At 42.6% G+C, this 22,418-nt stretch overlaps 1 protein-coding gene across 3 annotated transcripts in view; it reads left to right on the top strand.

The window, feature by feature from the left end:
- The window catches only part of LOC131204057 (tetraspanin-15-like), a 35,537-nt gene extending 13,363 nt beyond the window's left edge, over nt 1-22,174 (top strand). The window contains exons 3-9 of one of the 3 annotated variants that reach the window (XR_009156523.1): nt 7,880-7,954; nt 12,443-12,538; nt 14,849-14,962; nt 17,831-17,884; nt 19,640-19,756; nt 20,748-21,565; nt 21,699-22,174. Coding sequence is in view for 2 of the 3 variants with exons in the window: in XM_058194879.1 (XP_058050862.1) it covers nt 7,880-7,954; nt 12,443-12,538; nt 14,849-14,962; nt 17,831-17,884; nt 19,640-19,756; nt 20,748-20,981 (690 nt within the window). In the remaining variant the exon portion in view is untranslated. Of the gene's footprint in view, nt 1-7,879; nt 7,955-12,442; nt 12,539-14,848; nt 14,963-17,830; nt 17,885-19,639; nt 19,757-20,747 lie in introns of all 3 variants that reach the window. The other 2 variants (XM_058194879.1, XM_058194881.1) reach the window with 2 other exon arrangements.
- The last annotated feature ends 244 nt before the right edge of the window (nt 22,175-22,418 follow it).

Here is a 22,418-nt window from a genome sequence, read left to right as displayed (position 1 = left end):
GTCAGCTTTACCTTATAGTAAGCTCTGGGTTAGACTGGATCTGGATGAAGATTATATTTGTGTTTGCATTATATTGAATTTATTTATTTATTTATTTTATTTATTTTGTCACAACAGTATATATAAGCATAAGCATGAAAATAATTATATAACATATAAGCATATATATAAGCATAAGTATGTAATAACTATATTAATTGGATATAATGAAAGGAAACAATAGGACAGGAACGGTAGGCACATTTGTGCTCTTATGCACGCCCCTTACAGACCTCTTCTATAAACCTCTCCCATATTCTATATACCTCTTCCAGTATAACATGGTCACTCTCGCCCAAGATTCCAGTAACTTCAATTCCCTCTAACACTTCTTTTCTGTTTGGAAGAATTAGGTCCAGTATAGTTTTTCCTCTAGTTCCCTCTTCTGCCTTTTCGATCACAAAGTTGTCAGCTAGGTTGGTTAGGAATCTGTTTGATATCCCACTTGCTACAGAGTTTGTCTCCCAGTTGATATCAGGGTAGTTCATGTCTCCCATTACTACTGTGGTATGTTTCCTTCACATATTTGTTAATTGATTAGCAAAGAGTTCATCTATTTCTTCTGCTTGGTTGGGTGGCCTGTAATATACATCTATAGAAATCTCAATTTTCCTCCCCTTTATATTGACCCATATGGATTCTAGGAGGTTTTCATCCTTGGTTTTGTGTATTTCTGTAGAAAACCTGTACTGTATAATGCAACTCCACCTCCTCTTTTGTTAGGTCTGTTTCTTTTGAACAGTTTGTATCCTTCCATCAGTACATTCTAATCATGCGTTTCATCCCACCATGTTTCAGTAATGGTAACTATATTGTATCTGCCTGCCAGAGGTGGGTTTCAGCAGGTTCTGATCAGTTCTGGAGAACCGGTAGCGGAAATTTTAAGTAGTTCAGAAAACCGGTAGTAAAAATTCTGACTGGCCCTGCCCCCCATCTATTCTCTGCCTCCCAGGTCCCAGCTGATCAGGAGGAAATGGGGATTTTGCAGTAACCTTCCCCTGGAGTGGGGTGGGAATGGAGATTTTACAGTATCCTTCCCATGCCACACCCACCAAGCCATGCCATACCATGCTACGCCCACCAAACCATGCCCACAGAACCGGTAGTAAAATTTTTTGAAACCCACCACTGCTGCCTGCATGTACTAATACTTCAAGTTCACCCTGTTTGTTCCCTAAACTTTGAACTTTGTCCTCACTACTTTACTGTGCAAGTTTGAGTAACTTCTGCAAAGAGAGAAAATTAATTGGAGTTCCAAATAATCAACTTTGTACAGGAATCAGAAGTAAAATTTTATTTACCGTCATGTTCAGTTCACAAATGGAGGCCACTTTGGTTAAATAAATATCACAAACTGTTCCTGCCTGACACTATCTTTCATCTGTATATCAGAAATTCATCTCCCCTATGAATTACAAATGTCAAATATTTTTTCCTTTCTAAAATTAATAACGTTTTGCTTGGGGATGAAAAACGCTTTCCTCTTTTCAATCCCCTGCCGAGCAAAACATGGCTGTTGGAAGCCCCATTTCCTCGGTGATCTACAATGTGCCAAGGATGGTATCTTAGATATGTTTATGCTCTGATGGGTCTGCCTTTCTTCCCCAGCACTTGCTTGTCTCCAAGAGGGTGAGTTGTTCTTTGCTCTCATTGTTTTTGGTTTGAAAATTTTTATTGGTTTATCAGATTATAAAATACAAAGAGAATGAAAATAGTGAAAAACAAAGGGAGGGAAAAGGAAAAAAGGACCTCTGACTCTCTTTAGCAAGGTAGAAGGTAATAGCACTACAACCTCAACTTTTTACTTTTACACAATAATATATAGTAGCCATTTCTATAACAACATATGTAATCAGCAAAACCTAAACCAAAACTTCCTTCTTTCCTTCATAAACATAAAATCTAGAAGCGATTTCCAAATGGAAACAAAGTAAGACATGTTCTTTTCTTTCAACAAAACAATCAATTTCACCATCTCTACTTTATTTTTCTTTTTGCTGTGGGAAATTATATTTCTCTTCGTACCTATTGATTTTTACAAATTATCATCATTTATATTAACATAATTTATTATACACTCTCAAGTTATTTAATCTTAAAACCCCATCCATTTAAGAACTTTAGACTTTTCTTTAAAATATTTCTAATCATTCATATTTTCAAATTTACTTTCAATAATATTTTACAAACTTTAGGAATGACTCAAACATCATATATAAGAAACAGAAAAAGTTTCAGACCCACTTTATAAAAGCAAAACTACATTAGAACTTTCTTTTAGTTACATGTGTCAAAGTTGTAAAAATCCATCCTTCTTCCAATTAACTCATTAAAGTTAAGTCATTCCCTTAGAATAAAACCTTTTTCTTCTCTGTAATATCTGTTAAGTTTATTTTCCTCAAGGAATTCTCAACCTTGTTAATATCCATGAAGAAAAAGTCCCAGAATTCTTCTGTTAGAAGTTGTAGATTTGCTTGGAGCTCTTGCTCATAGAATAAAATCTTCTCTGAAACCTCTATGGAATCTCTTTTTCTTAAAGAATTTTCAACTTTTTTAGTATCCATGAAAAAGATGTCCCAAACTTGTCCTCTTGAAAGTTGTGAATTTGCTTGAAATTCTTGTTTCAATTGCTCTAAGACAGTTGTATTTAAACCATCATCCTAATAAAAATTGGTGTCAGGTTTATATTCCAAAATTGTAGTTAAGTCCTTTACATTGTCAGATAAATTTATAAAATTGCCTTAGTGATTTGATAATTTTCTAGACATAATTGCACCTCTTGCTCTTTTTGATATTATCCATATTATTTATATCCTTAGAACCTAATCAATCTATAAAATGAGTAATTTTCTGTAAAGAATTTAAAAAACTTACCAAAAATTATCTCACATTTGGCCATCCTAGCTCCCTCTAGGGGTCAAAAAATGTTTGTTTGTTTGTTTGTTTGTTTGTTTCTGGCCAATCAGAGTTCATAAAAATCAGAGAATTTCAGCCACCCATAAGCAAGCAATCCAAGGCTACATATTATTTAAAAATAGTAAAATAAAACCACATCATTCATCATTCCACATCCTTACATTTCTCCATCAGAATTAAGAAGAAAAGATACTCCATATTTCTTTATTGTAGCTTGCCTCCAGGAACCCTCTATGTAGTTGTTTAACAATAAAGAAGATGCAGAGCTTCAAAAAGAGGTAACAGGCTGTGACTAAAGGGAGCCTCTTTTAGCTAATAGAGATAATAGTTTCATAAATTAGTTAAGAAATGTTATTGTCCTTTTGACAAATAAATTCTAAAATGGCTGCTTTTTCAAGAGCGAAGTGATTTCAGCCCTGCCCTGTAGCTGCTGAACGGCTCCCTAGCTGCTCCAAAGTATAGCTCCATCCTGGGGCTCCTTGCAGGCCGCTGCTGTACGGGGGATCTTGTGGGGTGATTCCAGGATTCCCAGGAGAGTCATATGAACAAAAGGAATGCCTGTTCCTTCTGTTAATAAGTAGAAAAAAACAATGATCCAGAGAGAGAAGCCTCTCTGGGCATGTCAGTCGTGGGCCATGTTCACAGGAGGTCCTGCTCTCACAATTTTTGAGGCCACTTGTAAGTGGAGGATATATGAATTCAAAGGAATGCCTGTTCCTTCTGTTAATAAGTAGAAAAAAACAATGATCCAGAGAGAGAAGCCTCTCTGGGCATGTCAGTCGTGGGCCATGTTCACAGGAGGTCCTGCTCTCACAATTTTTGAGGCCACTTGTAAGTGGAGGATGAATCAAAACCTTGGAATACGAGGGGATGGGCTTCCAGAGAGGAGCAAAGGAACATGAGACAGTGCTTGTCATATGATTGGCTTTTCTTCAGGGAGACTATAAAAGCAACAAACATAGGCATCTTCCCTCTGAAACCTTGACACTAGCAGTACGATAATTTCTGCCAACACAGAGCTTAAAACATTTGTATGCCATAAGCATTTAAAAACAAATTGATCTGGGAACGCTTGGTCAGCTCATTGTCACTGTAATAAGCCTGTACAGGTTCAGTGAAATTAAAGGCAGAGTACTGGATTATCTTTGGGCCATTCTGAAATTACTAACTTTAACCTTGGATTTGGAACAAGGTTTTGGAGTTGGGAATTGAGTCAGGATGAGGAGTTTGCTCTGTTCTTCCTGTCATGTTGAGAATCTGGCAAATGGCAATTGAAACTTTTCATTAGCTGATTTTGATTCATCTTCATTTCCTTGCCTACAAGGTGATGTCACTGTCAGGTATCTGTGCTAAATCCATCCAACGAAAGACTCTGCTTGATTCATAACAGATCCAAGGAGACCGTCCTTAGGCGGGCAGTGTGTGTGTGTGTTGAGATAAGTGTGGCTGGAATATTTGAAGCCAGTTCCTGAACAGCAACCCGCCCAAAAGAATAGAATGGAATAGAATTTTTTATTGGCCAAGTGTGATTGGACACACAAGGAATTTGTCTTGGTGCAACCTAGCTGACAACTTTGTGATCGAAAAGGCAGAAGAGGGAACTAGAGGAAAAACTATACATATATAAAGGGGAGGACGTGGACAGGTTGCTGGGAAGGTTACATGCAACCACATGTTTACTGGACCCGTGTCCTTCCTGGCTGGTGCTGGCTACTCAGGAAGTGACACGAGGCTGGCTCCAGGGAATTATAAATGCTTCATTGTTGGAAGGGGTTGTCCCCGCCGCATTGAAAGAGGCGGTGGTGAGACCCCTCCTCAAGAAGCCTTCCCTGGACCCAGCTGTTTTGGGTAATTATCGTCCAGTCTCCAACCTTCGCTTTGTGGTGAAGGTTGTAGAGAGTGTGGTTGCATGGCAGCTTCCCCAGTACCTGGATGAAGCTGTCTATCTAGACCCGTTCCAGTCCGGCTTCCGGTCTGGTCACAGTACGGAGACAGCTTTGGTCACGGTGGATGACCTCTGGAGGGACAGGGACAGGGGGTGTTCCTCTGCCCTGGTCCTATTAGATCTCTCAGCGGCTTTCGATACCATCGGCCATGGTATCCTGCTGCACCGGTTGGAGGGATTGGGAGTGGGAGGCACCGTTTATTGGTGGTTCTCCTCCTATCTCTCCGACCGGTCACAGACAGTGTTGACAGGGGGGCAGAGGTCGACCGCGAGGCGCCTCACTTGTGGGGTACCTCAGGGGTCGATTCTATCGCCCCTCCTGTTCAACATCTACATGAAGCCGCTGGGTGAGGTCATCAGTGGTTTTGGGGTGAGTTATCATCTGTACGCTGACGATACGCAGCTGTACTTTTCCACCCCGGACCACCCCAACGAAGCTGTCGAAGTGCTGTCCCGGTGTCTGGAAGCCGTACGGGTCTGGATGGGGAGAAACAGACTCAAGCTCAATCCCTCCAAGACGGAGTGGCTGTGGATGCCGGCACCCCGATTCAGTCAGCTGCAGCCGCAGCTGGCTGTGGGGGGCGAGTTATTGGCCCCAATGGAGAGGGTGCGCAACTTGGGTGTCCTCTTGGATGGGCGGCTGTCGTTTGACGATCATTTGGCGGCCGTCTCCAAGAGGGCCTTCCACCAAGTACGCTTGGTGCACCAGTTGCGCCCCTTCCTTGACCGGGATGCCTTATGCACGGTCACTCATGCCCTCGTGACTTCCCGCCTGGATTATTGCAATGCTCTCTACATGGGGCTGCCCTTGAGGTGCACCCGGAGGCTGCAGTTAGTCCAGAATGCGGCTGCGCGAGTAGTAATGGGAGCCGCTCGTGGCTCCTACGTAACACCACTGCTCCGTAGTCTGCACTGGCTTCCTGTGGTTTTCCGGGTGCGCTTTAAGATTTTGGTTACCACCTTTAAAGCGCTCCATGGCTTAGGACCCGGGTACTTACGGGACCGCCTGCTGTTACCGTTTGCCTCCCACCGACCCGTACGCTCTCACAGAGAGGGCCTTCTCAGGGTGCCGTCCGCCAAACAATGTCGGCTGGCGGCCCCCAGGGGCAGGGCCTTCTCTGTGGGAGCTCACGCTCTGGAGCAGGCTTCCCCTGGTTTACGTCAAGTGCCTGATCTTCGGACCTTTCGCCGTGAGCTGAAAACGCACCTATTTATTCAAGCATGACCGGCCTAAAATTTTATTGGGGTTATTTATATTTTAATATTTTAAATCGTTTTAAATTTGGCCACCTTATAATATGTTTGTTTTAATTTCTTTTAATATTTATACTGTGATTTTTTACTTGGCTGTACACCGCCCTGAGTCCTTCGGGAGAAAGGCGGTATAAAAATTGAATAAAATAAATAAATAAATAAATAGTTGTTCTGGTATGCAGTGCTCTGTAGCATCGTTTTGAGGGTAGGAGTTGAAACAGTTTATGTTCAGGATGTGAGGGGTCTGTAAATATTTTCACAGCCCTCTTTTTGACTCGTGCAGTAAATATTCTGAATTGGCGCAGAAAGAACAGTCTTTGTTGTGCTTTTTTGATGATGTTTTTGATGTTAGCTGTCCATTTTAGATCTTGCAATATGGTAGAACCTAGAAATTTGAAGGTCTCTACTGTTCATACTGTGTTGTCTAGTATTGTGAGAGGTGGAAGTATGGAAGGGTTTCTCCTAAAGTCTACCATCATTTCTACAGTATTGAGTGTGTTCAGTTCCAGATTGTTTCGGTCACACCACAAGGCTAGTCGTTCAACCTCCCATCGGTATGCGGATACATCATTGTCTTGAATGGGACCGATCACTGTTGTGTCATCTGCGAACTTCAGTAGTTGAACAGATGGATCGTTGGAGATGCAGTCATTGGTATACAGAGAGAAGAGAAGTGGGGAGAGCACACAGCCTTGTGGGGGCCCTGTGCTAATTGTACAAGTATCTGATATGATTCTGCTTAGCTTCACCTGCTGCTTCCTGTTTGTTAGGAAGCTTGTGATCCATTTTAATAAGTAGCTAAAGTTATGCAGGAGTTCCTACCTCTGTGGCTGAGTTCACAGTGTAAATCCATTCCACTGGTTAATTGTTCTCGCTGTCAGGAAATTTTTCCTTAGTTCTAGGTTAGTTGTCTGATTACTTTCCATCTGTTGCTTCTTGTCCTACCTTCAGGATCTTAGGAGAATAGATTGACCCCCTCTTCTTTGTGGCAGCCTTTCAAATATTGTTAATATTGTAAATAAATTAAATATGGTAAATACATTGCAATCACATTCCACTCGGGCAAATAGGAAGTATGTAATATTGCAGCAGTTTATATACACTTTATTAAATTTAATAAGTTATTAAAAGTGATTCATTGTAGTAATCTAGAAGCCTAAATGTAGGAGCAGAATGACAGAGTCTGAGGGAAGGATGAAGCCAAAAACAAAAGTAAGTCCAACCCCTTTGAGTGTGGTTGACCCTTATCTAATTGTATCTACCATTGGTTGAGAAGATTCCTGTCCATGGGCTTTTGCGGCAAATCGGTTTAATTGAATCTCCATGTGTGGACCTGGTCTTTCATGCCTGGCACTAAAACACATGCTTTTTGGGGGAGGGGGGTTGATTCCTGTTTCATACATGCTCTTCCATCTCAAGACCATTTGTCTGAAAGATTATGGAGCCCGCTTGTCAAAGGGAAAAAAAGAAGAAATCCTCTGAATCCAGCAGCTGATGCTCTTAAACAAGCTGAAATTATCATAAAGGATTTGGCTTTGCTCTACATTTCTTCTGTGGCATCTCCGGCTCATTGGATGAAGAAAAAAGTTTTTTCTGCATCTCGTTTGTATTTTAGGAAGGTGACCAAACTTGTTCTAATGCCCCAGCATTGCTAAACAATGAGCACACCCCTTCCTGTTTTAATGACCCTTGGTTTCCTGCCCCCTTTCTGTCTCTTTTGCCTAGTTCTTCTGGGTCCTCTTGGCCATCTTCATCATTGAGTTGCTGCTATTGTTGGTCGAAATCATCTTCGAGAAGCAGGTAAGCTGTCTATGTCAATCGCTCCTATGACTGGAGATACCTTGCCCATTAGAGACTATGAATTGGAAAGGGGGAAGAATTATTCCTTCTTTGCATCTGCCTTTACACAAAAGGAAAAAAATAGTTCAACAGTAACAGAACCATAAAAGACAGATTAGGATTACAAGTCAAAAGAGGCAGGAAAATGATAAGAGAATACTTGTCCATTCTAGATGACTTCAAATTGCCAGGACCAGATGGATTACATCCCAGAATCCTGAAGGAGCTGGCAGATGTGATCTCTGAACCATATATTCCAAAGATAGGTTGGACTTTGTGTAAAGATGGATGCAAAAAATGAGTTAAACAGTTCTGCTTTCTCCCAGTTGCTTGTCACCTTCTTGCCACTTTCTCCCACTAATGGACCAATTATTTCCTTGACCTTCTTGTTTTTTACATGTGGAGAGAAACTCTCTTTTTTTGTTATTTTTGACTTTTGTTGAAATTAGTTCATTTTGAACCTTAGCTTTCCTCACTTCATCTTTGCAGGCTTGGGCTATTTCGTGACATTCTGCCTTAGTTACATGCCCCTCTTTCCACTTTTTATACTTGTCCTTTTTGTCTTTCAATTTATCAGAGAGTTCTTTATGCTGTCATGCGCATAAAGTTCAATAAGGCCATTTCTTTTGAGAGCTGTTATTTTTCTTCTTCATTGGTATTGTGCTAGATTGGGCTTTTATAATCTCATTTTTCAAAATTTCCCAAGCATCTTGGGTTGTTTGAGGATTCTCATCCATGGAATACTTCCAGAGTTCTCTCTAAGTTTATTGAAATTAGTTCTCTTAAAGTCCAAAACTCTAGTTTGACTTTGTTCTATTGCTTATGTTTTCCAATATTGCATGATCACTTGCACCCAAGGTTCCTGTAGCTTCAACACTTTCTATCATTTCATTTCTGTTAGTGAGAATTAAGTCCAATAGGGCTGATTCCCTAGTTCCTTTCTCTACTTTTGGGAAAACAAAGTTGTCTGCTAGGTTTGTCAGGAACCTGTTCGATCTTCGACTTGGTGCAGAGTTTGTCTCTCAGTTGATGTCAGGGTAGTTAAAGTCTCCCATTACTATTGTGATATGCTTCCTACATACCTTAGTTAATTGACTAGCAAAAAGTTGATCTATTTCCTCTGGTTGGTTGGGTGGCCTATAGTATACATCTATGGCAATGTCATTTTCCCCCTTTTATGCATTGACCTACAGTAAATGCATTCAAGACAGTTTTCATCATTGTTGTGCTCTATTTCTGTAGAGATGTAGTTTTTTCTTATATATATTGCAACTCCACCTCCTCTTTTATTTGGTCTCTTTCTTTTAAATAATTTAAATCCCTCTAGCTGTATATTCCATTTGTGGGTTTCATCCCCCCATGTTTCCATAATGGCAACAATATTATATCTGACCTCATTTACTTGAATTTCTAATTCACCCTGTTCATTCCTCATACTCTGTACATCGGTGTATAGACATTTGAGTCCTGAGCCTGCGTTTACTGTCTACATAACCTGTGTTGTGCCTGTCCCCCTACTTCCTTACCACCTGTTTGATTAGTGCACACGGTATAGCACTCACTATTAAAAGCTTGATTTTGCTTGACAGCAAGGTTGATATTCTTACGTGCACTAACATGTATGTTACATGCACTGATAACTCTTTTAATTTTAAATTGCTGAGGACAGAAATGTTCTGTATCAATTAACTCTTTGTACCCCATTGTTTAGTTTAAGGGCTTCTGCTTCCTTCCCCCAAATATTGTCCTCTGATGGGAGCTATAATTATTTCAGGGCGTCTAGCAGGATCTAGGAATTTCTGTAGGTGTTCTGCATTGTCTTAGAGATTCCTTATCTACGGTTTTCTTGAGTTTTGATAAACTCCTCTTCCTTTTCTTTTTTCTGGCAGTCAGACTTGACTTGTTTCTCCCTGTCCTTGGCTGATCTCCAGCGGTGGACTATGGGGAAATTGCCCAGCCTGAGATGCAGTCACTCTTAGTCTTCCTTTGACCATCTTAGCTTGGGCTGTTGTTGTTGTTTTTCCTGACTTTCCAGCTGCCTAGTCTTTGCAGCGAATTTGGCATCTCTGTCTTTGGCTGGAGCGGGTAAGACCTTCATCAGCTGCCACCCAGTTCTGCCACTTTGGGGGATGGTGAGGTGGCCAGGTTCTGCCACACTCCTCAGCCCTGTCTGAATCGTGGCTGCCAATTGTCCTCTGCAACCCACAAGTTGATTTTGTTTCGAGGTTTTCTGCTTTCTTCCTCTCTCCCCTGCTACCATCTTGTTTTTCTTCCCACATACAAATACATTCTCTCTCTTAACAGACACACACTCATACATACACATGCAGAAGTCCCTCCCCCTTTCTTAGCAGGAAAGGTGCCTCACAGTCTCCAGTGGAGGGCTGGGCCTGAACGCTGCAGGGCTCCTGCTACAGGAGAGAGCTCACCCGTCTTCCTTCCCATTTTTGGGCCACATTGACCTACTGAGCTCACACGTGCAGGTCCCAATCATGTCTCAGCCGTGTGGTGACATTGACCTGCTCTTGCTGTTGGTGAGAAGGACCAAGGATATTGATGGAAAACCAGGAGTGCCAAAGAGAGTCAGGACCTGACATTTCGACTCATTCTTTTGCCTGTCATAGATGCCCTGATCATGCCTGAAGTGGAGGCCTCTGAGCTGGAGGTCTTGGACGGACTCTGCTGGCTCTCTTTCTGCTCAGGGGAGAAGGAGCCCTGCTCTGAGCCTGGCCAGAGCCCTGGAAGGAGGGGGAAGCTGCTCTCTCCCGTTTTGCTGAAACCCTATTCAGGGTGGCTGCAGCAGAGGCCACCCGACCCCCTGAGCTTAATCGTTTCGCTAGAGGTCTTCATTGCTTCCTGCTGGGCTCTCTTCCCTACCTTGCTCCCCAGCACACAGTCTCAAAGCTGATCTGGGGCAGGAAGGGACCTGATTCTCCCAGTGGGTTCGGGTCACTGTGTGGCCATCTATGAAACAATCAAGCAAGATACATTTACCCTAACAATAATTACTGACAATCTTTGGTGCTTCCAACCCTATGATTCTGTGACTCTGTGATGCTAGAAATTCAACAGAAACGACCAGGGTATTGTGACCCAGGCCCTTGTAGGTAGTAGGAAACTCAGTCAGTGAAAAAAACAAACAAACTTTATTCGAACAGCTGAGAAATACTTCATTCTCCGTGTAGTCCAACGAAATTAAAGCAAATTCCTCCCAACACAAATTCCTCAGTCCTATCACCAACCTTGGTCCAATTAGGCAAACTGCCAAAGGCCTTTCTTGGCAAACGTTCAGAAGACACCTATTCAAAAATAAATGTAAGAAGACGTTGTTTTCCGGCAAAGCCCATACGCTGTTGCTGGTCTTTTTAAAGCCTTATGGGACAGGCCAATCATCTTCCACCCATTACTACTTGTTGCCCTTGGATGCCTTAGAGAATAGGTGGCTCTTCTCTCTGAGAGCCCCCACAAGTCCTGGAAGACTGCCCCACTCCTTCTCTTTGATAGGCTAAATATACCTTACTATCTCAATTGTTTGTCAGATGGTTCAGCCTCCTTTGTTGCTCTCTCTGCACACTTTCCAGGTGCTCAACATCTTTTTGTATCATGGTGATGGATGCAGTATTCCAAATATGTGTTGTGACCCAGCCCAAGTAGGTAGTAGTAGATGCAATCAGTTCAAAAACAAGCAGACTTTATCAGAACAGCTGAGAATTAACTCATTCTCAGCATCGTCCAAACTAAATCAAAGCAAATTCTTCATAACACAATTCTTCAGTCTTATCACCAACCTTGGTCTAATTAGGCAAACTGCCAAAGATTTTCCTTGACAAAAGTTCAAAAACAGAAGATGCCGACAAGAAATAAATGCAGCAAGACAAGGAGCAAGTCTATCAACATTGTTTTCCGACAAAGAGCCCAAACGCCATTGCTGGTCTGTTTTAAGCGTTATGGGAAGGGCCAATCATCTCTTGGCCCTACTCCCGAGTTGTCCTCTTTGCTTGAGCTGCTCTTGCCTTCTGGCAGCTCTTCTCATGCGTGCATTAGGAACAGGCTCCTCCTGTTCCTCTGCCTCACTACTGTCAGTTTCTGGAGGCTCTGGAGTCTGCATCTCACTCCCTGATGGCTCTGGCCCCACCTCTGCCTCCGATGCAGAGCCCTCATCCGGGCCTTCCCCAGCCTCCAGGACTGGCCCATGTTCTTCCTCAGCCTCATCGCGGTCCGACTCTGTTTCCAGCTCTGCAGGCTGCTGGCGGACCACAACATAGGTCTCTGTCAAACATCTTCCTTGTAAAGTAAATGGTGCTTCTAATTATTTAGCACACGCTGTTTTGACATTTATGGCTGCCCCAGAGGGGGAAGCTGCTGGCCTTGCAGATGACTCCCAACCTGGGTGATCTTTTCAGGGGCCTGTGGAAACTCCTCTCATGCCTGGGGCCCTTTTTCTTGCAGATGAATGCAGTGTTCCATTCCAGCATTCAGGATGGAATAAGACACTATTATGACGACTTGGATTTCAAAAATATTTTGGACTATGTTCAGCAAAAGGTAACGCTATATTTTTGGGTCAACTGTCATTTTGTTATAACAAAAATGTTATTGGAGAAAGGTTAGATGGCTAGACGGATCCAGAATGCCTTATTTTGCTAAACAATACATGTGCAATCTGGGATAGATTCTCCCATTCTGGCACTGATAATGTTACCTAGTTTGGGCAATGAAACATCTGCTGGAAGTCAACCAAGCTCAGAGAGCACCAAGAATCCCTAATTTCAACTCTGAGCTAAAAATATTCTCCTTTGTTGGATTCTCTCATTCATTTGGGACTCTGGATGGCCTCTTTGCAAACGGCAGAATTCCCTAAACTGGTAACATCAAACACAAAGGACAAAACAGAATTCTTAGGGAATAACCTCTGAACTGAGGAAGATCCCCAGGACTCCCCATAGTTCTTCAGAGACCTTTGCTTCTCATAGCAGATGCTGCAGGAGAACCATGTTGGTCTATAATAGACAAAAGTCAAGAGGACCCTAGTAGCACCTTTTTAGTCTAACAGGTTTTATTAAAAGGCATAGACTGTACTTTAGTGATGCATGATGCATCTAATGAAGGGAGCTGTACTTCACAAAGTTTATGCCTTTTATTATTTATTTTAGTTTCATTTTGTTTTCAATTTTTATATTTTTTTTATTCAAGGGTTAAAATACAAATTCACAAAAAAACAACCAAAAACAGAACAAAACTAAGGACAAAAACAAAAATAAGTGCATTAATTAAAAAAAGAATATATATATATATATATTGTCCCCCTTAATTGAATACTGCTAAATATATTACGATGTTAGTAGTTTTCCCCCTTTCTGGAACAGGCCTACAATATATAAGCTTCTACAACTCTATTTACCTGAACAATTTGACCTATCATTTATCTACTGTAAAAAGAAATAGTTAACAGGTAAGCCCAACAACAGAAACTTACTTCAAAACCTCTGTTAACAATCCGTTAATGTGTTTTTCTCACAGAAAGTCTGCAATGACTTCAGTTTCAATTTAAACTTTAACCATTACAGTCATTGTCTGTGGTCTGTCCAGGATTAAATACCCTTGATGGATTCTTAATAATAAAACTTTTCCTTAAAATTATAACTACGGTCTTTCCATATCGATGATGCAGGAGCCATTATAGCTCATCATACTTATTAGTAACTGCTGGCAGTTGGCCATAGGTTGAGATCACAGTCTAAGCTGTAACAATCAGTTTTTAGCTAGCAGCTCCACATCACTTTTGCTGGAGGGGGTTTCATGCCCTTTTCCCTCCCTGGTCGGAAATTGCCTTCTTTCCTTGTGAAATATAAGTTCCTCACTTTCCCAATCTAATAAGGTGCTGGGTGACAAAGCTTAAGAATTTGGCTCATCTACAGAGATACTGATAGGTAGAAAGTGTAAGTGTTCTTTCTTAGTCCAGAGTGCTTTTACCATTGTCTGAGTTTTTATCTCTGTTATGGCTTTTTCGCAGGAAAAAACCCCCTGTTTTTATTTGACTGTGGCCAGAGGGGAAGTTTGGATTTGAACCAAGGGTGGGTTCTACTTACCTTTACTACCGGTTCGCAAGGGGATCGTGAAGCTTCTGCACATGCACAGATGGTCTATGACGACATCCGGGTGGGTTGGCAGAGCATGCCCCAGGTTTTACTACCGGTTTGCAAGAACTGGACCAAACCAAGGGCAACCCACCACTGATTTGAACAGGAATTAACAAAGACTCACCTTCTGCTGTGGGTTCAATAGGAATTGCTGCAGCTGTTCAGGTCTATACTGCCACTTCGCTATTTCACCCCACTCCCAGAAGGAAGTGACTTGGATAGTCTTGTTAAAATCTCAACTAGACTGCTCTGGCCTCAGACAAACTTTTGCCCAAAACAAATTCATTCCAGTCTGCTGATGATTCTGTTGAAAGTGGCCTTCCATTTCTGTCACTTGGTATTTCAGCAGGAAAAGGTGAAAGGTTCAGCCATTGGAAGATCCTTTTCCACTCACTAACCCTTGATCCTTTAGAAGAACCTCGGGGAGCAGCTCGGACATTTGTAGAACAGAAGGAAGCACTGCCTGTTAAGCAGAGACGACCTCTGTTCCCTCTTTCCCTGGGCAAAGCAGCCATGGCTATAGCACATGCTTTCCTTCAGCTTCACAAAGTGGCAGTAGACCTCTTCAGATAAATAGTTTTGCATGCTTAGAGTTGGCCATTCTCTTTGAAGACTAAAGGCCTCTGTTCTGGAACTTCCTGGAACTGCTGTATCGTTTTAGTTTTATTAATTGAAGATGAAGCTATGTACTCAGCTCTTCTCTTTTGTCTTGTAGTTTTCCTGCTGTGGAGGTGATGAATTCAGCGACTGGCATGTGAATCCATACCACTCATGCAATGGCAGTGGCCCTCTGGCCTGTGGAGTGCCCTACACCTGCTGTATCAGGAAGGTGAGGCTTACACAGGGGTCTTCCAGAAGGGAAGGTGGCTTGATGCACCTTGCACTGGTATCCCTTTGGACTGCTTCATGGCAGGGCCACAATCTCCTCCTGTTCAAATGGCATGCTTCTTTTCAGGCCACACCTCAGGTTCAGTTACCGCAGACTCCCTCACTGAGTGCCCCTTCCACAGACATGAAGTTCAGCTTGTACTGGAACAGTTTAAAGGACATATATCTGTAAGGTGACCAGGTTAGAGAAGGCTGGATTTTGAATCCTGTAAAAGAAAGTGCTTATTTGTGCTGCAGCTGGCAAAAAGAGCCAATGCAGTCCCAGGCTGCATCAACAGAGAAGTAGCATCAAGATCAGGGGAAATGGAAGTGCTGCTGTGCACTGCACTAGTGAGGGCGCACTTGGAAAACTGACTCAGTTCTGGACGCTGTGATACAAAAAAGATGCTAAAATTCTAGAAAAGGTGCAGAGAAGGGCAATAAAGATGATTAGAAGGCTGGAGGCTAAACTGTAGGATGAACAGTAAGAGCTTAGCGAAAAGATGGAGTACAGGTGGCATGATAGCTGCCTGGAAGGGCTGCTACAGAGATGAGGGGAGATGATGTGTGGTGTCTGTGAACTTCTAAAATGTTGCAGTTTTTTCTTCTGTGATTGTTGGGTCTTTTGGTCTGCTTAGGATGTTCTGAAGGGCTTTAGTTGGCTTGTGTGCTATGCTGATTCCATGTGGTTGTAGATGTCTGTTGGTAGTTTCTGAGATATCCTTGATGTATGGCAGTGTAATTTGTTTTAGGGTTTTTGCTAATTGTGCTGTATTGGGTTGAGTGGTCAGGGACTTTTTGATAAAGTTGTGTGGATATCCATTTTGTTGGAACATGTTGTATAGGTGCTCCATTTCCTTTTTCTGCTATTTCAGTTGCTGTAATGTGTTTGGGCTCGTCTAAATAAAGTTCTTATGCAGCTTCTCTTGATAGTGGAGCACCTGGTTAGTATGGGTGGCTTTTCGGTAGACTTGCATTTCTAGTTTGTCATTGTGGTCTTTGCTGATCAGGATGTCCAGGAAGGGTAGCAAGTTGTTGTTTTCTTCCTTTATAGTAAACTGGATTCTTTCAAAAATGTTATTGATGGTTCTATTGGTGTTCTCTAATTGATCCTTTTTTCTTATGGTGAAGGTGTCATCTGCATATCTGGTCCATATTTTTGGGTGTATTTGTGGAAGTGCTATGGTTTCTAGATGTTGCATGATGACCTCCACTATAAGTCCTGAAAGTGGTGATCCCATAGGTGTCCCTTTAATTTGTTGGTAAATATGTCCATCAAATTGGAAGTATGAAGTTAAGCAGAGGTTTATGTGATCTATAATCCTGAGTGTTTCGAACTTGGTGTATTTGGTTAAGTCAGATGTACTATGGAAAAATGTGGTCATGGATTCTTGGTGGTCAAGAATCCATGACCGCATTCTCCACAAGAAGTAGGCTGTGGTCTATTTTGTCCGATGCCTTATTGAAGTCAGAATCAGAATCAATCAGAATAGAACTGGAAGGAACTTGGAAGTCTTTAGTCCAGGCCCCCTGTTCAAGCAGGAGATCCCATACATTTCAGACAAGCGACTGTCCAGTCTCATCTTAAAAACCACCAATGATGAAGCACCCACAACTTCTGAAGGCAAGCTGTTCCATTGGTTAATTGTTCTCACCTGTTAGGAAGTTTCTCATTTGCTCCAGGTTGCTTCTGTTCTTGAATAATTTCCATCCATTGTTTCTTGTCCTGCCCTCTGGTGGTTTGGAAAATAAGTTGACCCCCCTCCTCTTTGTGGCAGCCTCTCAAATACTGGAATACTGTTATCACGTCACCCCTAGTCCTTCTTTTCTCTAGGCTGCCCATACTAGATGGCTTCTAGCAATTGTCTTGTTCATTTCTAGGTTCTCACAACTCCTCCTCCGCTTGCATATCTTTTTCAGGATTTTCACGGGTATTGATGTCAGGTTGGTCAGCCAGTTGCCAATCCATCTATTGGTTAAATATAAAACCATAGAGATGTTAGCAGAAGAGAGGGTTGAACCTTCAGCCCCCTTCCCCATAATACTTGCAAGAGAATTATCAACAAAATGAGGCAGCATATTCCTCGTACACCAAAACACAATCCCAAAATGCCTATTTTGTCAAATTGAAAGTGCTAATCTGCAAAGCTCTGGTTGTGTTTTGAGCAAAATGAAATTGCACCCATTTCCCTTAATAGGTCTATTTTTGAAAATGGATACATTGTTAATTTAGTTATGAATAGCAGTGTATGATAGCAGTATCATATAGATTAGCATTTCCATGAAATATTAAAAAAGCAGATTTCATTTTGTAAAATAGATTTGGAAATGGCATTTCCGTGGAGCCAATGACCTATTCTGAGGCTTAATACAAAGAAACCCGATGGGTACCTGTAGATGAAAAATGCTCGGTAATAAGCAGATTCCGTTCTGAAGTGTTTCATTCCAGAAGTAAAGACCGGCCACTAGAATTATCTCGACCATCAGGAAACGGGCGGGTGGTTTCAGTTCCCCTCGGCTTTATTCAGCCCAGAAACCAGCAGAGCTCTTGATGCGAAGGGCCGAGCCAGCCTTTCCTGACGGCAGCTCTTATTTTAAGCAGTCATAAGTGACTTCAGGACAGAAAAACCTTAGCAAAGCAAATACAAGGCTGTGCTGTGAATATGAACTGATGGTTGTTTAGATGCAAAATGCAGTTGTTCCGTGCGAGAACAACCGAAGATAATCAAAACGGCCAGCTTTATTTTTCTTCTTCCCGGTGTCTTAAACATAACCACCTGAACTTTCTTCTATATGCTGCCATTGGCCACTCTTCTTGTTGTCTTCACAGGCGCCAGGAGAAGTCATCAACACTCTGTGTGGATACCGAACACTAAATCAAGAGGTAGCAAACTGAAATTCACTGGGCTGCGTTGAATGCCAAACAGCAGCGGGCAGGAAGGAAGGGAGATGAGTGGCTAAGAAGCGTGATGTATATAAACAAAAAACAAACAAACAAGTGCTTTGGGGAGTGTTGCTGATGAACATCATTAGGAGCAAGACTGCAGACAAGAATTCCAGCGTATCTGGGCTCTTGACTGCAATCTTAGCCAGCACCATAGGAATTTAGTGCACACTCCTGGTCACTGCACCCCAAAGAGGAGATTGGGTCTTTCAAGCCATTCTGCTCAAAATGGCTAAGAACAGATACCTGTGAGAGTTGTGTGAATGGCCAGGCAAGGAGTCCTCTGGAAAAAGCCTTCTCAAATTATGTGGTGGATTCTCACAACAGCATGATCTGGTTACTGAATTGGCCCCTTAGCACTGTGTAAACTCACCAAACGGTTCGCTTTACCCAACGTACTTAGTCACGTCCTCTGATAAAGATTAGCCTGGCCACCTTACTAGCTTTGTTCGTGTTGCAGAAACCAGTATCTTGGGTAAATTTGGGGGTACCTGCTGGATCTCAGTAATTCTTTAAAACATCCATCAATCAAATGTAATAGCCAAATTTATGATTGGAGTTCTAAATGAGTTATCATCTGTACGCTGATGATACTCAGCTGTACTTTTCCACCCCGGACCACCCCAACGAAGCGGTCGAAGTGCTGTCCCGGTGCCTGGAAGCTGTACGGGTCTGGATGGGGAGAAACAGACTCAAGCTCAATCCCTCCAAGACGGAGTGGCTGTGGATGCCGGCATCCTGGTACAGTCAGCTGCATCCGCAGCTGACTGTTGGGGGCGAGTTAGTGGCCCCAAAGGAGGTGGTTCGCAACTTGGGCGTCCTCCTGGATGGACGGCTGTCTTTTGATGAACACCTGGTGGCCATCGCCAGGAGGGCCTTTTACCAAGTTTGCTTGGTTCACCAGTTGCGTCCCTTCCTTGACCGGGATGCCTTATGCACGGTCACTCACGCTCTGGTTACGTCTAGGCTGGATTATTGCAATGCTCTCTACATGGGGCTGCCCTTGAGGTGCACCGGAGGCTGCAGTTAGTCCAGAATGCGGCTCTTGTGAGTAATGTGAGGAGCCGCTCGTGGCTCCCACGTGACATCGCTGCTCCGTAGCTTGCACTGGCTTCCTGTGGTCTTTCGGGTGCGCTTCAAGATTTTGGTAACTATCTTTAAAGCGCTCCATGGCTTAGGACCCGGGTACTTACGAGACTGCCTGCTGTTACCCTTTGCCTCCCACCGACCCGTATGCTCCCACAGAGGGTCTCCTCAGTGCCGTCCGCCAAACAGTGTCGGCTGGCGGCCCCCAGGAGTAGGGCCTTCTCTGTGGGGGCAGTTACGCTCTGGAACGAACTTCCCCCTGGCCTGCGTCAAGTGCCTGATCTTCGGACCTTCCGTCGTGAGCTCAAAACATATTTATTTATTAAAGCGGGACTGGCATAATTAGTGTTGAATTTTAATTGGGTATTCTTAATTATTTTAAATTTTTAAATCTAAATTTTAATAATCAGCCTTTAAAATTTGCTCTTTTTAAATGTTGTTTTAAATTGTATATATTTTGTTTTTATTCTGGCTGTACACCGCCCTGAGTCCTTCGGGAGAAGGGCGGTATAAAAATTTAATAAATAAATAAAAATAAATAAATAAATAAATAAATGCCAATGACTTGTGATGGGATGAGACGCAATCGGAGATTTATTCTTTTTGTAGCGACTGGAGCTGGTGAATACCATCCACGTACGCGGCTGCATTCACGCAGTGAGCTTTTGGTTCAAAGACAATTTTGAAGCCACTTTAGCAATTGTTTGCTCTTTGCTCCTTCCTCAGGTAAAAATCCATTTTGTTCTCTGATAGTTATTTGGGGGTGTTTGTATTTTTGCCATTGAAAAAGCGGCACAAAAGAAGCATCTTTAGCACATCAGGAGACTTGACTGCAAATGCAAGACATTGGAGCATCCATCCGCTGGGGGAAGATCCCAATCCTGGGAATGGTGCTTGCAACCTTTGCATTGTGGTGCCGATCTTGAGGTTTTTAAATGCCCACAAGCCATCAGGATCCATAACGTGTCCAGAGTAGCTGTTTTTGTTGGCCCCAAAGTGAGCCAGGATAATTGGTGTTTTCTCTCCAGTTGCCATCTTTCTTCTTTATTGGGATCCCTGGGCATTCCAACCCCGGTTCCTGCAAAGGAAGCCACGGGGACATTCAGAATAGAAACAAGCTGGGCAGATGCCAAATTTCTGTTGTTCCCCACAGTTTTCTTTCAGCAGTCACATTTTTAAAGGCTCCAGAGCTGGCATTCTTTCATTATTTTGTTCATGTACACAAGGGCCAGGCATACTGTAGGAAATGTTCCATTCATGCAGGCATTAAAATTGGGAGATATGAAAGCACCACCCATTGCATCAACGGTCCTGCGATTGTTGGTCTGCAGCACAACCAACCCTGGAGCAAGCTCAGTAGTGCTGCTGCCAAGCGTCCCTCAGTTTCCAGAACTGCAAAGCTCATAGAGTCACCAAGTACAAAGGAGGAGAAAGAGAATTCCGTTTTCCGACCTGCCTCACATGCCTGCAGGGTCTGTACTGGTGCCTCAGGCACCAGGGTTGGAAGCGTTTGAAGAGCAGAAGGATTTTCACCTCACCAACCTCGGTGGCACAGCCACCCTGGTACAGGACTCTCCCCATAGTGGAGGGTACATCCTGTCCCTTGATCTTTTCACTGTTTAGGACTAGCGGTCTTGCTCACTACACTGCAGGCAACCAACCCGTAGAGCAAGATGGCCACATACTAAGAGGTCTTGTCTCCCCTTTCTTCTTGCAGGTCTTTGGCTTGGTGATGGCCTGGCTACATTGGCAGAAGCTCAATGAGATTCATTCCCAGATGGACACTGTGGACTTCAAGCAGCTAGACTGGAGCGACTTCAATTTTGCCACTCTGGACCTCACGGGGGCTGGCTGGTGCTGGTGTTTGCCTCGAGAAGGTGGCTACATCCCAGTCTGTGACAAAGATGATGAGAGTGAGGTCGAGGCTGCCACTAGCCACAGCAAAGTATGAAGCCCTTAGGTCACTTCCAGTGCCCATTCCAGAGAGACTGGTCAGGGCTAGCCGGCCAAAAGTGGCTTGGACTGTTAAGCAAAGAGATTTGTGGGTATTGTAAAGGGTGCTTTGCCTTCTGAAATATATACAACCACTCAGTAATTGTTTTTGCATACTAGGTTGAGTTTAAAATTCAGGTAGGTTTTCCAGTTTTGGGACTCAGAACTTTTAATATATTTTTTATTTTAAAAAAAACCTGAAATGTAGAAGCTTTTTTATTTTATAGTTTTTAGATTTTAGAACTTTAGTAGAAAAAAGAATCCCAAGTATTTTGTACACCAGATAGTTAAAATATTGCCCCTGCATTTTCCTACATATTACCTAGAAGATGGTCCAATTTTTTACACTCATTTCAAATTGAATTAATGCTTTAATTTCCAAAAAAAGTCTCTTGAAAGCAGTTTCTTCACTACAAAAACCTAACCAGTCAAGAACCTTGTAGTGCAGACGTTTCCAGTTCTTTCCAGTTTACAGAATACAGTAGTAATATCACCATCAAAAAATTCTGATGACCGTGAAAAGCAAGGATTTGGCGTGACAAGGTAATGATATATGGATCTCCAAAATAAAATAAATCTTATTTTCCCATTTGAAAGATTGTGGAACATTTACAAATGTGACAATCCCATATTTTTGCCCCTCTGAAAATTAACCTTTATTCTGGCTCTCTCCCAGAACGTTCATGGGTGATAGGAGTCTTGGGCCGCCAAAATGGACTGTGTGATGTAGTGTCATGTAACCAATCAAATGCAGCTTAGTGACCCAGTGGATCCACAATGAACTGGTGTCGGAGGACAAAGCGTGTTATTACCTTCACTGAACTTGAGCAGAGTGTCTGAAAAAGAGGCGTGTTCTGCACTGATGAAAATCTCACAGCAACATAGGGTGTTAAATCTGCCTTAGGAAATGGCCCGTGCAGAAGGCATTTCCTTGTTTTGAAAAAAGGCCCGTGTTGACAAGGTACAGAAACACTTGTAAATCTTGTTCATTTCTAATCATCCTGCTTTTGAATTTTGCTATATATATACTTTGCTTCTATTTTTCATGATTTTTGTAAGCCCCTATTTGTAAGCAGGATACCTTGGGAGTGTAGTGACTATGATTGATCAATTGACTGATCAGTTGACTGATTAAATAAATAAGTGGTTGGACATGGAGTTGTGTTCATCTTTAGCAGCAAACACACCGTCTTTTGCATCCACAAAGACTTACCAATAAGTGGATAGACACCCTTGTGGGTCACAGTTCATGTCATCACATGTGTGGAGATTAGTCTCGAGTGCCTCAAGAGGGCCTGTGTGGTGTAATGGTTAAAGCACCAGGTGAGAAATCAGGTTACAGTCTGTTCTAATAGTCCTCGTCTTCGACAACAATTGAATCCAAAATTTCTATTGC

The sequence above is a fragment of the Ahaetulla prasina genome, chromosome 9 (assembly GCF_028640845.1).
Source record: "Ahaetulla prasina isolate Xishuangbanna chromosome 9, ASM2864084v1, whole genome shotgun sequence".
Taxonomy (NCBI): domain Eukaryota; kingdom Metazoa; phylum Chordata; class Lepidosauria; order Squamata; family Colubridae; genus Ahaetulla; species Ahaetulla prasina.
This window is presented reverse-complemented; position numbering and strand designations above follow the sequence as displayed.